Below are 14968 nucleotides of genomic sequence, written 5' to 3'. Positions count from 1 at the left end.
GAACACATAGATGGGTTATGGATACACAGAGATCGGTAAAAGATTCACATAGATAGGCTATGGATCCATATAGATAGGTTATGGATCCATAAAGATAGGTTACAGATCGAGATACATAGGTTATGGATCCACATAGATAGGTTATGGATCACATAGATAGGTTATAGAACACATAGATAGGTTATGGATACACAGAGATCGGTAATAGATTCACATAGATAGGTTATGGATCCATAAAGATAGGTTACAGATCCACATAGATAGGTTATGGATCCACATAAATAGGTTATGGATCACATAGATAGGTTATGGATCACACACATAGGTTATGGATCCACATAGATAGGTTACAAGTTCATGAAGATAGGTTATGGATTCCATAGATAGGTTATGGATCAAATAGATAGGTTATGGATCACATAGATAGGTTATGGATCGACATACATAGACTATGGATCCATATAGATAGGTAATTGATCCATATCGATAGGTTATGGATCACATAGATAGGTTATGGATCACATAGATAGGTTATGGATCGACATACATAGACTATGGATTCATATAGATAGGTTATGGATCACATAGATAGGTCATGGATCCAGATAGATAGCTTAGAGGTCCAAATAGATAGGTTATGGATCCACATCGATAGGTTATGGATCCACATAGATAGGTTATGGATCCAGATAAATAGCTTAGAGGTCCAAATAGATAGTTTATGAATCACATAGATATGTTTTGGATCCACATCGATAGGTTATGGATCCATATAGATACATTATGGATCACAAAGATAGGTCATGGATCAAACAGATAGGTTATGAATCCACATAGATAGGTTATGGATCAACATGGATAGGTTATGGATCCAGATAAATAGCTTAGAGGTCCAAATAGATAGGTTATGAATCACATAGATAGGTTATGGATCAAGATAAATAGGTTATAGATCGAAATAGATCGGTTACATATCCACAGCAAAACAAATACACAAGAATCACTTTCTTTACATAGCTTGAGTCTTATTTAGAGTGTTTTGTCACAAAGAATCTTATGCAAAGATCTAAATGTGATAGAGATGAGGATGTCCAACTGGTCTCCTCGATTTCTAGTTCACTTTGGTAAATCAGTGGTAAATCCGTTGGAGCCGGGCCAATTAACACAAAGCCCGCAGCCTAGACTACCAGTTGTACAACTTCCATTTTTGTGGAAGTCGCGTTAGCTGAGCGGGTTAGGCGGTTGATTTACGTGATAAATTACGAGGAGAATTTCGATTGATGTGTATAATGAAACAGAACAGCCAGAAGGGAAAAACACGAAGTACACTGCTTACTAACGAATTCCAATTCCAAATTCAATATAGATATTATGAACAAATGAACCAGTCATTTCAAAGATTGGATTTTAATTCATGACGTTTGCTTTCATTTTTGGGTCTAGGTTTCCTGAACAGCTAAAACAAATAAAATGTACACAATATTTAAGTCAAGCCATGTTTTTTCTCATTGATTGCCTTTCTGTCCAGCTTTATCATTGACCGCTCAATGATCATATAGCAAGTTACACCCACTCGTTGCTCGAAAACGCTGCAAGTAATTGCTATGTAGGTGTAAACTCCAAATCACTTGAGGACTGTAATTTGACTACCAGTGCATTTTGTTGAGCCTAACAATATGTTTTTATCAACAGCTCTCCCAAACTGCTGGCCCTTGGAAAGGCTTTAGCACCCGGGTATCTGAGAGTCGGGGGCACATCAGGGGACTACATGGTGTTCGACCCGACTCACGACATCGCTACTGGACAGCAGTTCCAGCTCCGAGGTGATAGCTGGACAGGATAGTTATATCTTCCAAAATGAACAACAATAAACAAATATAAACAACTTTACTTCAATCCACTACCGACTACTGTGCTGATACAAACGAGTCCAGATCGGACAATAGTTTGGAATACATGTAGTATCATTCCATAAAACTGTCAATGCTGTTGCATTAACTGGGCCAACGTCTGGAAACCCCGTCTTCCGACCATTACTAGTGAGGACTGTCATATGTCTAGATAGGAACGTGACTACGCTCCCAAAATTCAATCATCCTGATATTTGTCGACGGATTTGTTTATTCAAATCCGCCACGCTTCAAAATGCATTGTTTGGTTGGCCTGATTGTTATAACATATATGAAACCATATAGTTTTAGACACATGCAAATCCGAAAAATATATTTTCAGCAACGACCTGGGATGATCTCAACATGTTTGTTCAAAAGATTGGACTCAAACTGGTGATTGGTCTTAACCTAATGCTCCGTGACGGAACAAAGTGGAACCCATCAAATGCTAAGCTGTTGCTCAAATATTCCTCTGACAAAGGGTATCCTTTTGCCGGGATTGAACTGGGAAATGGTAGGTTTGAAGCCATATATATGTCACATCTATCACAGATAATTTAAAAAAATGTAAATATAGTTGTTTGGAATCCGCACAGAACGGGTCCACAACAACAAAATGATACGTAATCAGGCTGGATAATTTCTTTCATACGTGCCACGTATCCTATTTGGGCGTTAAACAATAGACGGTCACATCGTATTATTACTGAATTATCTGCGTCTTTTCATACTAACATTGAATGCAACACCCTTAAAACATTAAGAATGATATGAATATAATATTAATTCCCTTCTCCTTGATGTACCATACTGTGTGTGTAGACAGGATCCCTTGTTATTCGTAATGCATAATTACCTTCGTATGTTTTGTCCATGAAGCACCAAACTTTTATTACCGACAATGGAATACAACTGTCAGTGAAGCGCAACTGGCAAGTGACTTCAAAGAGTTGAAACAAGTCCTCCAAGGAACGGCCTATAAGTCTAGTCTAATCCTCGGACCTGACGTGGCCAGTTATGAAGACAAGTTTTTAAACAAGTATGCATTAAATACACATTTCATACGCTACACTTGGGAATATGGTGCTTAGAGACCCAGTGCTAGAATGTTGTTTTACAAACTGAACCACCTCTGTGCTTACTTTGGTATGTTAGTCTCACCCTTTGTGTCAAATCTAAAGCATTCATTCAATAACTGACATGGGAGCACGAGTGTGTCAATCCCTTTAGTTGCATCCTTGAGGTTTGGATTTACCTTGCCCGAGCTCAAACGCCTGAAACCTGTGTCCCATCTGTCGTTCCTCATTATTCCAAGCGGCGTTAAACCATTCGGTAGCTTTTATCTTTTCACACATCAGATAAACGGTTTCCACAAACACGAATGTGGTAAATGCAAGTGATACCTTCCTCGATACCCTCTTGTCAAATGTGATCATGCAATTCCAGCTTCCTGACCGATGGCGGAGCCAGTGCCATAGACGTCCTGACCGTCCATCAGTGAGTATCGTCCTTGGGTATCAGGGCATCAGGGACGTGGACGTCAATGAATCATTCATGTCATTATGGATGATCCAGTAGCATCGGGTCTTGGGGTAGCCAAATTAAAGCATCCGTTCGTCCCGCTGAAGACCCTGGTTTGATTCCCTACATGGTACAATGTGTGAAGCCTATTTCTAGTGTCCCTCGCCGTGATACTGCTGGAATATTGCTTAAAGCGGCGCAAAACCATACTCACTCCAGCAGCAACCGTGGATTACAGCGAAGACATATTTGCCTAATAATGGATATACAGCAGCAGCGGGATGGTAACTGATGCTTATAGTGGACGCCGAGTGGGAGGATGACTTTAACGAAATGAGTAGATCACCAGCCACTTTGTGTAACACACTTCAATAACAGGAATGTATACAAAATTATAAGAGGAAGAAAAATAGAAAGGAACGTTTGTTTGGCTGATTGTTGCGTGTACCTTAATACGGTTAGCACGTTTTGTGTTCGATTTTATTCTTTTCAGTTACTACTTTAATGGAAACACAGCGAAACTCGAAGACTTTTCTGACCACTCTATAATGGACCGTCTTATATCCGAAGTTCAAACAGTGGTGGGTATGGTGCGAAGCTATCACGGCCTGGTGGCGTGGCTAGGGGAAACTTCTTCTGGCTATGGGGGCGGCACTCCTGGCATAGGCAATAGATATGTGGCAGGCAATCTGTGAGTATTTTAGCTATTCAAAGGGTGTTTGTTTAACGTTTTCTTTTCAAACAGTTTCATGCTCTGAGTAGATTTCTTTATATGAAGAGCCTGTAATCAGAAGTAGAAAGCAATGTGGGAACGTCAAGCAGAACGCCTTGAATGAAGGGCCAGCATATGTTGATTTAGAATTCGATTGCTAATAAATGTTTCTTAGATGGTGATTACTGATGCGTTTAGTTCTGTAGAAACACCAGGACTGTGTTGAAAATATTGGGATTCAACTGTAAGACATTGTTCTGTAAAAGTTTACACGGGTAGGATATACCATTGATGATGACGTCTTCAGTGTCTGTGGCACAATTATCGTCCAACTGTTTTCTTCTTTTCTATACATGGTTTGTTAAGAAAGGATTATTAATATAATACTGTGATTTTGTTCAAAATCTTAGGTGGCTTGATAAACTGGGAGTGTCAGCAAAATATGGTATAAAAAGGGTCATGCGCCAGTCATTCTTCGGAGGGCATCACTCACTTCTTGATGAAAACAGCGACCCTACTCCTGTACGTGAACGCATGTTACGTTAATATATGATCATGTCATATCAACAGCTACAAAATGTCATTATGTCGGAGGGGCGGTTAGGTAGCCCAGTGGTTAAAACGTTCGCTCGTCACGCCGAAGCCACATACGTACAATGTGTGAATCCCATTTCCTGTGTTCCCCACCGTGATATTGCTGGAATATTGCTAAAAGCGGCGTAAAATGATACTCACTCACTCACTTACTCATTATGTCGGAATTCCATATCATGATAGGTGAACAGTACCTTGTGCTTATAGGCCGTATGTAGTGACCAAGGCCTTCGAGGTAGTCTCTTGTGGATCATCCTGTTTCGACCATCGCGACATCAACCACATTCGTTTTGTTTGTTTGTGCTGTATGTTGTTGCTACACCCAGCGATATACCAGCTGCATGAACTGTAGTATATTACCGAATCTGGACCAGACTATCCAGTGACTGACATGATGAACATCGATCAGCACTATTGGAATACGATTACATGTGTCAGCCAAGTCAGCGAGGCTGACCACAACCGATCTAATCATTTGCCTCTTACGACAAGCATGGGTTGCACTAAACAATAGCGTGTAATGACACCATGATTTCATTTACCAGGACTATTGGTTGACGCTTCTTTACAAGAGACTTGTTGGCAACAAAGTATTTGATGTTCCATCCTCATCGGACAACATCCGACTGTATGCCCACTGTACGAAGCTTAACAAGTGAGTTCACAACAACTGTATTCACAACTTGGTCAACATTTCCCAACAATGCAGACTACACAACAGTTTGATCATAGACTACCATTAATCACCTTGAAAAAGCATTTTATCAAAGTCCAAAATATACACACAATCATTGCAATTTGAATTTAGAGCTATGCCAGGTACTGGCAGAACAACATCTGAGTGTCCGTGATTTTCAGGAAGGAATGTTTTGGTCTTATTGGTACGTGTCATGAATATCGAATTCGACTTAAGACGTTACAGAGATGTAATGCCTATATGTGAGATTCCCGTGGGTGGCATCTGCATCTTTGCATAGCTAGCAGCTGTGTGACGTCATCAAATGACGTGACTTAAATCATTATGACGTCATGCCCTTACAAGTCATTCATATGATATTTTCAAAAATGAATGAAGGAAAGTAATACTAATAATCCTACATGTTGACATCTGTAATGACATCACTTTTCATGTTTCAGCGTATACAACTACAAGCCTGGAAGCATCACAGTGTATGCCCTCAACTTGAATAAAGACCCCGTACTCCTGACTATATCGGATCTGAACATCAATAGCATGGACAGATTCTGGCTGACTCCAGAGGGAGGAAACCTTACGTCAACGTTTGTATATCATATGTTTTCTTTCAACTCTAGAGCTTATGGACTGTGTCCGTGTTGCAATAATCACAGTGGCAAAGCCATCAACAACCGGTTTAAAAAATGAGGATAAAGTTGAGAGGCATTTGCCTCAAAAGCAGCTCTTGACGCAGGAATCTGTAAAATGACCTACGACAAACTTTCTTCTTTGATGGACATTTTAGAAGTTGAGTTGATGAAGAATGATGACAATTTTTATGGATATACAACATTTTTTATTCTGTGAAGGGTGAAGTGTCGACATAAATGCCGTTGTCAAGCAAGTGATGACAACGACAACGCCTTTCACAGAATAAAAGAAGTTGTACATCCATAACAATCGTCATCATTCTACGACAAACTCGTTCACACATGCTATAGTTGCAGGACATCTGTTGGATCCACAGATGATCAAGAAGAATAAGCAGACCAACCAGGTTTTATATTCTTTCCAGGAAAGTCCAACTCAATGGCAACACTCTGGAACTTGTCAATAACCAAATACCACACATGATGCCAAGATCTTTGGGAAGTGGGACGATGAAAGTACCCGGAAACTCATTCGGCTTCATCGTCATCCCTGACTATAACATCGCGGCATGTCAATCACAAGGCCACGGTACCATTGTCGGATAGCCATCTGAAAATTGTAATAAAATGTTTACAAACCGCCATGATGGTTGTCTTTTGGAATGTAAACGTGTTAGGTGGCCTTTGAAATATCTTAATTGTGATAACATCCTCTATTACTAACTTCTATTTACAAGTTTCAGTTAATCTACATGTTTCTCAGAGTGAAATATGACAGGAAACACAACACAGGGTTATTTAATTATGCAGTTATATTCATCCCTGAAACGACTTCACACTGTGCAAATAAAACAGTATGTGTTTGAATAAATGGTTGGAAGGTTTAGAAGGTTCTTAAGTTCATATAATATGGAATAAACTGCTCCAAAGGAGGGTTGCCCATGCTCTCACACTGTAGTGCGGTACGAACCGATCTTAGGGTTACACGTTTTAATTTTGAAATCCCCTCTTTACAAGATTTATGGAATATAGTTACTTTTGCATCCTTAGACCAGGATGATCATGGCTATGCGACAGTTAAGCTGTTGCCTAAATGTTTTTTCAACTCAACTCCCTGCACCAACGCGTCTTATCACCAGTAAAGCTCCACATCGTCAACACATATTTATAATTTGCCTACGAAGGCAAGGACTGACGTTTGAATGTATATTACCACGTACGTTTACTTCGCTACTGTGTGTACGGTGCCCATGGAATACATGGCCAAAGTGTGGTGATTAAGTGATCTTCAGGTAACATTTGTAGATCATTAAGTTGGACAAAAATACAACAACAAAAAAACCTGACTGATTGACAGCGTTGCAACACGAACATATTTAGAATTCCAGATTTGTTACAGACTGCCATCTCATGACGGTACTGCTGGGATGGGTCAGGCAAGAAAGACTTTCATTCGACGCAGATGGTCTGAGTGAGGGACAGAAACTACATGCTTCCTTTTTGGGGCGAACACCTGGTGTCATTACGGATTTTCAGTGATCCGTTCATATATGTTCACCTTGATTTTGCATTATTGGCAAATTTGTTTCAGAGAATAATCGAGACTTTGCATGTTGTAATCATCAATTTAGGTCAGCTAGACTGACATGAAGACAGGAGACGGTTATACATATCATGAGTGAATTTTCGCTTCTCAAAACATCTTTGGAAATATGTGTTATTTATTGATGTACAATGAACAATTCCTAATACATCAATCCCGTCCTGAGAAACAGCACACGCAATAACAAATCAGTTTGAAATGCTTGGATACATTGCATGCTTACTGCACTCGCAGAATGAGAATGAGGTACTACAGTGTGTAAAATATTGACGATACATCCCATACATCCGATACATCACCTTTGGTGTCATGTAGGGTTACTTTGACCAAAAGTAGAAGTACGATTTACTGCATGTTGGAAGCCCGCAGGTTTCTGAATAATACTTGTTTGGCCTTTGAATGTGTCGTCAGTATGTAGTCAAATTAATTACAAAATAGCCTGCAAACAGCATGTAGCTATGGAAGAGGGAGCAATATGGTTCTTACAGCATTTACAGTCTACTGTTGTAGAAAGGACTGGCATCTAGAACACACAAGCTTATTAATGTTACTTTTACAAAATTAAGTGAGACAACAGAACACAAACACGCAAAAGCAATGTGCAAACTAACTGGTTAAAAGCTGTGACGAAATATTTGGTAGGCGTTTAAATAGTGCTAAAGGAGAATCCACTTGTGGTCGATTGTGACCCAGTGCAAACTGAATTCATGTCCTCTGTATATTCGACAATGGGCTTTGTCGACTCGACACAAGCTTGCATGGGAGAATATTTTCGATCGTCCAGGAAAGTTTTATTTGCAGATTTTGCACTGTTAGACTCAGCGTCATCACTTCACAAAGTGTTTAAACTCACCTACATCATAAATGTAAAGTGTATCTTCGTCATATTAAGGATAGGTTGTGTGTCTATATATTTCCAAATGTTATCGGGACTTGATTTTTCTCAGTTTCACATTTACGTAATAACACTAAGATAAGATACCAAAACAGATACACACAAGCCCAGTTCTTGACGAAAAGTCTAGGCATAATCTTACATGTGGCTACATTTTCTTATCAATTGTCAGGTCTTGGTGGCACCTGCTGTTTGCCCAAACCGAAGTCAACATAGGAGGTGTATATATCCAAATGAAATAACAGTGAAAATGTTCCCGGATATCATGATCTTGTGTTTATTTGGACTGGCTCGGATCCTGCCGTTTACTGTGTCCCTACACACCGAACATATCAGGGTGAAAACTAACCACGTGTTGCAGGTGATAGATGACATGTTTGTTGGCGTCACCATCGCCGGCAGTCAACTGAGGTCCAATCTGAAGTATCACAATGTCAGGTAATAAAACATCGGGGCAAATATGTCTGATTGGTTTGTTACTTGGTTGACGGATTTGTGTGCAAATCGAGGTTCCGGATGAAAATATACATTTAAATCCACAAATAAATGTCATGAACACTGTCCACAGTGGAAGTCTGGAGTGTATCATGAACATTATGAAATAGAGATGATACCAGGTCGGGTGCATTCTGGTCCATCAGCGGCACTTGTCAAAAAACGGTGCGAAGTAAAGTCTGTTATTCGTCTGTGAACATATGGTGCAAGTACTGACTGACTGAGTTTGGTTTTACGCCGCTTTTAGCAATATTCCAGCAACATCACGGCGGAGGACACCAGAAATGGGCTTCACACATTGTACCCATGTAGGGATTCGAACCCGGGTCTTCGGCGTGACGAGCCAACGCTTTAACCACTAGGCTACCCCACCGCCCCTATGGTGCAAGTATAAATAGGCAATACCATATGACGTTTTGACAGCTTTACCGGGGCCTTATAACCTGGACAATCACATTGTGAATAAAGATTCTTGTGACGTTCTTTGTAATCTTGGTAAAAATAGCCTGTTCGATTGTAGGGACTACATTCAACCAGGGAATATAACATGATTATTACCATGGTTCAAGAAGCACACAAAACGTGTTTGTTTTAACAGTTCTCCCAAACTGCTGACTCTGGGAAAAGCTTTAGCTCCAGGGTATCTGAGAATCGGTGGCTCGGCACTGGACTACATGGTGTTTGACCCGACCCACAACATTGCTACTGGAGACCAGTTCCAGCTCCCAGGTGATAGCTATAAAACATTGTTCCATCCTTCTAGCAAACACCTTCACCAAAAGGTCTCCCTATGAGTCCCCTTTTGACTGACGGATTTCATGTTTCTGTGTTCACATAATCTTGTTTAAACTGTCATAATTCAAGATGCCTCCAAGTGTGATTTGACTATATATTCAACATATACAACTGGAAGAATGTATTATTTTATGTCAGATCGTTGCATCTTTCTAGAAAAAACCATCCCCAGAAAGACGTTGAATCTACATGTACGTTTTGATTGAAGAATATCCATATTTCTGAGTTCACGTAATCTTATGCAAACTGTCATGATTGAAGATGCTTCCAAGTGTGATTTGACTCTACATTCAAGATATACAACTGAAAGAATGTATTATTTGATGCCTGATCTAGAAACACTTATTTTCAGCAAACACCTGGGATGATCTTAACATGTTTGTTCACAAGATTGGCTTCAAACTGGTGATTGGTCTCAACCTGGTGCTCCGCAACGGAACGAGGTGGAACCCATCAAATGCAAAGCTGCTGCTCAAATATTCCTCTGACAAAGGATATCCTTTTGCAGGGATTGAACTGGGAAATGGTAGGTTTCAGAGGCATTTACCACACATAAAAGTTATTCTTGCTGGGGATGTCTTGAGGAGGAGGTCCCGAACAACCTGTACTTGTATGAGGTGACTGAATGGATCGGTAGTCAGGCTGGTTAATTTGTGATTTTACCGGACCACTGGAATCTAACCGCCTGGACATTATGAATACTTTCATCCCGCATGCATCGTTTCACATTATCGTGAAGAACAAGAGATTGTCATCACTATTATTACATTTTGATCTTCGCATTGTTATTTATTCCATGATAAATTGATACCGTTGCCAGATTTTTATATCGTGCTTGCTGAAATTTATTTTAATTGTACCTATTTTTCATGAAGAACCAAACTTGTATTTCCGACATCGGAACATTACAATCAGTGATGCTCAGGTGGCAAGTGACTTCAAGGAGCTGAAACAAGTCCTCCAAGGAACGGCCTATAAGTCTAGTCTCATCCTTGGACCTGACATAGCCGGTTATAAAGACAAGGTCATTAAAAAGTATGTACAAAATAGAAATTGCATCAATTCACATCAAGCTGTCACGCTGTGAAAAGTACAAAATCGTATTAAAACCACTTAAATGCGTAAAAGTTTCACACACAAGAGAATCCATTTCCACAAACGTTTCGTCCCTACTACCTGTGAAAAGAGACCGTTCCTTCCAGCTTCCTGTCCTTGGGTGGAGCCAGTGTCATAGACGTCTTGACCATCCATCAGTGAGTACCTTCCTTCAGGGTGGGGAAGTATCAGGGCCTACAATGAGTATGTCAGTAGCAATACTCCAGTAATATCACGGAGGGGAACACCAGAAATTGGTTTTAAACATCGTATCCGTGTGGTGACTTGAACCCGGTTCTCCATTTGTTTAAGTGATTGTTGTGTATACAGTAACACAGTTAAAAAGTCCTGTTTCAGTTACTACTTTGATGGACACACCGCCAAACTCGAAGACTTTTCTGACTATACAATAATGGACCGTCTTATACCTGAACTACGGTCAGTGATGAACACAGTCCGAAGCTATCATGGTCTGGTGGCGTGGCTAGGGGAGACTTCTTCTGGCTATGGGGGCGGCACTCCTGGTATAGGCGATAGATATGTGGCAGGCAATCTGTGAGTATTTTAGCTTTCCAAAGAATTTTGGTTTGAAGTTTTCTGTAAGACGGGTCAGTAAGAAACATTGAATACAGCAGAATTATGTCAACCAGAGCACTTCCGATGGAGCGCCAGTATACGTTGATGTTGATGCCAATTGATAAAACATGCTTGCTAGAAGGAGATGCAGGGGTACATTTGGGAAAATTTGCTAGATGGAGATAGGGGGGTACATTTGGGAAAATTGGAATCAATTGTATGTTCAAGCATACGTGTTTATGGTGTACCATTGCTGATGTCTTAGCATAATATTCCAGTTTCCTATGTGTCTTAAGAAAGGATGTGTACATGTACGGATATATGATGATTATTCTTATTTTTAGGTGGCTTGATAAACTAGGTGTATCAGCAAAATATGGTTTTAAAAGGGTCCTCCGCCAGTCACTCTTTGGAGGGCACTACTCGCTTACTGACAGCAACAACGACCCTACTCCTGTATGTATTCTTAAGTAATGTCAAAATGTACTATGTCATATTAACGATTAACAATGTAGTTTTGGCCGACTGCAATATGAACTCTCTTGACAAGGATCGTTGAAGACCTTTAAAATCTTATTATTATGGAAGAATCACTACTTTAACAGCTATTTTCAATGTCCTGTTAGGACAGCTTGAATTGGCACAGAACAACACAGAAGTCAATACTGTTTTTCTTATAGAGGAACACAATAATTTCTTCTCACAGGACTATTGGTTGACGCTTCTTTACAAGAGACTTGTTGGCAACAAAGTATTTGATGTTCCATCTTCATCTACTAGCATCCGACTGTATGCCCACTGTACGAAGCTTAACAAGTGGGTTGTTAAACCATATACCTTTACAAAACTTGTAAAGCGTATACTCGAAAACATTCACCTTTATCATACATAAACATATCTTTTAGAATGAAAAGAACGACGTCCACAATGGCCATGAATGGAAAGTTGTTTGGCTGCTCGAAAAAAACTCAACTCACAAAACATTTAATTTAAATCCAAATGCAATTCGGTTTTCCAGCAAGAAACGATGAAACAATAAATAGGATTATCATTCTCTATCGTATCCATACATGTTTCGAACGAAGACACACCCAACATTCCAAAATATTGCAGGTAGCGTTCTGGTCATCTAGACATTTCATCTAATTGTGTGAATGTTGCATATGCTATACATATATGACTGACTGACTGACTGACTGAGTTTAGTTTTACGCCGCTTTTAGCAATATTCCAGCAATATCACGGCGGGGGTCACCAGAAATGGGCTTAACACATTGTGCCCATGTGGGGAATCGAACCCGGGTCTTCGGCGTGACGAGCCAACGCTTTAACCACTAGGCTACCCCACCGCCCCTATACATGAATTACCAATATTGTAAGAACATTATATCAAAGTCATAACATGCACACACTGAATTTGAAAAATAATGTTTGCCATAATTACGCCCAATACTGTAGCCGAAGTACAGAACATCATCTCAGGGTGCAGGATGTTTTCTGAGCCGAATGCTCTGCTCTGTACGTTTCACAGCGGTTTTTCCCTTTACACTAAACGGAATTTGTTGCTGAGGATAGTTAAGACTGCATTTTTCTTCCGCACTGACGTCCTATATTTAGTTCAACTGAAGTTCCCGAGAATATTGGGGATAAATAGCATATTTTAGTATGCAGAGTCAACTACAAACATTAAACGTGCCCCCTTAATGTGTTGCAAAGCAAATCTATTCCGAAACACTTTTCGTTACTTACACGGTTTCGAATCTCTGTACTTATTATTATCTAACTGTCTTTTGCGTTCCATCAACAACTTGATTATCTGGTCTGTTTACACGCCTCTGTTGCACGGCTGGAGTACTGTTCTGCAGAACATATAGGCAGAACATATATATACTAGACAAAAATAGTTAGGGATATATTTCAATTTTGAAATTATAAATAATGATCCATTTATTCATTGACACACCGATAAAATATCAATCATAAAATACCAATATCCCTAACTTATTTTATCCAGTATACTTCCATTTTCAGGCGAACACCCGGTGTCTTTACTGTTTTTCATTGATCCATTCATATTATTTGTACAGCTATCTTTCCATTTACACATGAATATGTTGATTAGTTTTTTATTCTGCACTAATCTTCTGTAGTTGCCGTATCGGCATATGTCAAGAATATATAATCGCGGTTCAAAGGTCACAAAAATGTATTACAATGTTATGTTTCATGTGGCAGCCCCGTGGCCGCCATCTGAATTTCAACATAGTAACTATACGCACGTGACATTAATCAAACATTATGACGCCATTGTGTCCTCACAGGTCGGCCAAGGCAATTCGAGGATATTTTCACATTCATTGAATTTCACGACATCTGTTTTGACATCACTGGTTCATTTTGGTTTGTTTTACTGAAAACAAATAATATCACTTGACATCATGTCCTCACAAGTCAATCGTATGATATTTAAAAAAAATGAAATGACTCTAGTAGGTTTAGTAATAATCCTACATATTGACATATGTTATGCCATCACTTTTGGTGTTTCAGCGTATATAACTACAAGCCTGGAAGCATCACAGTGTATGCCCTCAACTTGAATAAAGACCCCATACTCCTAACTATATCGGATCTGAACATCAATAGCATGGACAGATTCTGGCTGACTCCGGAGGGAGGAGACCTTACGTCAACGTTTGTATAACATAATATGTTTTCTGTCAACTCTTGAGTGAGTGAGTGAGTAAGTATGGTTTTACGCCGCATTTAGAAATATTCCAGCAATACCACGGCGGGGTACACCAGAAATGGGCTTCACACATTGTGCCCATGTGGGGATTCGAACACGGGTCTTCGGCGTGACGAGCGGACGCCTTAACCACTAGGCTACCCCACTGCCCTGTCAACTCTTGAGCTTAAGGACTTTGTCCGTGTTTCAGTTATCACTGTGTCGTAAGTCGGTTCATAAATAATTGGTTCAAATTATGAGGATAACTTTGAGAGACATTTGCCAGTTTTCATTTTCTTTCCAGAAAAGTCCAACTCAATGGCAACACTCTGGAACTTGTCAATAACCAAATACCACACATGATGCCAAGATCTTTGGGAAGTGGGACCATGAAAGTACCCGGAAACTCATTTGGCTTCATCGTCATCCCTGACGCCAACATTGCGGCATGTCAATCACAAGGCCACGGTACCATTATCGGATAACTGAACCAGCATTATTTTCCTATTACGTTTAAATAAATTATTTACAAAGGCTCTTTAACGTTTGTGTTTTGGGACTTAGTCTTGTTACTCATCCTTGATATGAAGTTCCCACAAGCAGGTCACCCAGTGGGTTTGTACAAGTAATGATGGTTAGATCTTCAGGAAGAGTAATGATTAGCGTGTTTCCTGGGTGAACAGTATCAAACGTTATGGACATTGCTGTTTCATGTCATTGTCGAACTGATTTTACG

At 39.9% G+C, this 14968-nt stretch overlaps 3 protein-coding genes across 5 annotated transcripts in view; 2 read left to right on the top strand and 1 right to left on the bottom strand.

The window, feature by feature from the left end:
* The window catches only part of LOC124291175 (heparanase-like), a 53067-nt gene extending 46378 nt beyond the window's left edge, over positions 1 to 6689 (top strand). The window contains exons 2-10 of the mRNA XM_046728108.1: positions 1693 to 1823; positions 2233 to 2406; positions 2772 to 2931; positions 3339 to 3389; positions 3907 to 4104; positions 4536 to 4647; positions 5265 to 5374; positions 5857 to 6000; positions 6471 to 6689. Of these exons, the coding sequence (XP_046584064.1) occupies positions 1693 to 1823; positions 2233 to 2406; positions 2772 to 2931; positions 3339 to 3389; positions 3907 to 4104; positions 4536 to 4647; positions 5265 to 5374; positions 5857 to 6000; positions 6471 to 6651 (1261 nt within the window). The 3' untranslated portion in view covers positions 6652 to 6689. The remainder of the gene's footprint in view (positions 1 to 1692; positions 1824 to 2232; positions 2407 to 2771; positions 2932 to 3338; positions 3390 to 3906; positions 4105 to 4535; positions 4648 to 5264; positions 5375 to 5856; positions 6001 to 6470) is intronic.
* The window catches only part of LOC124291165 (toll-like receptor 4), a 71850-nt gene that overhangs the window by 33879 nt on the left and 23003 nt on the right, over positions 1 to 14968 (bottom strand). The gene's annotated exons all lie outside the window — the stretch shown is intronic.
* Positions 9708 to 14769, top strand: LOC124291166 (heparanase-like). Its single transcript, XM_046728102.1, has 9 exons — positions 9708 to 9767; positions 10186 to 10359; positions 10709 to 10868; positions 11036 to 11086; positions 11286 to 11483; positions 11849 to 11960; positions 12211 to 12320; positions 14055 to 14198; positions 14537 to 14769. Exons 1-9 carry the CDS (start codon positions 9713 to 9715, stop codon positions 14715 to 14717), a joined length of 1185 nt encoding a protein of 394 aa, XP_046584058.1. The 5' UTR covers positions 9708 to 9712; the 3' UTR covers positions 14718 to 14769.

Source organism: Haliotis rubra, unplaced genomic scaffold, assembly GCF_003918875.1.
Source record: "Haliotis rubra isolate DU_JTF1 unplaced genomic scaffold, ASM391887v1 Scf484, whole genome shotgun sequence".
Lineage (NCBI taxonomy): Eukaryota > Metazoa > Mollusca > Gastropoda > Lepetellida > Haliotidae > Haliotis > Haliotis rubra.
This window is presented reverse-complemented; position numbering and strand designations above follow the sequence as displayed.

Excerpts from the sequence above, each read along its gene's own strand:
- LOC124291166 (XM_046728102.1), top strand. The coding sequence starts at position 9,713 with ATGGTGTTTGACCCGACCCACAACATTGCTACTGGAGACCAGTTCCAG. Across the intron at positions 10,360-10,708 it reads AGGGATTGAACTGGGAAATG|AACCAAACTTGTATTTCCGA; the intron begins GTAGGTTTCAGA and ends TTTTTCATGAAG. Across the intron at positions 10,869-11,035 it reads AAAGACAAGGTCATTAAAAA|CTTCCTGTCCTTGGGTGGAG; the intron begins GTATGTACAAAA and ends CGTTCCTTCCAG.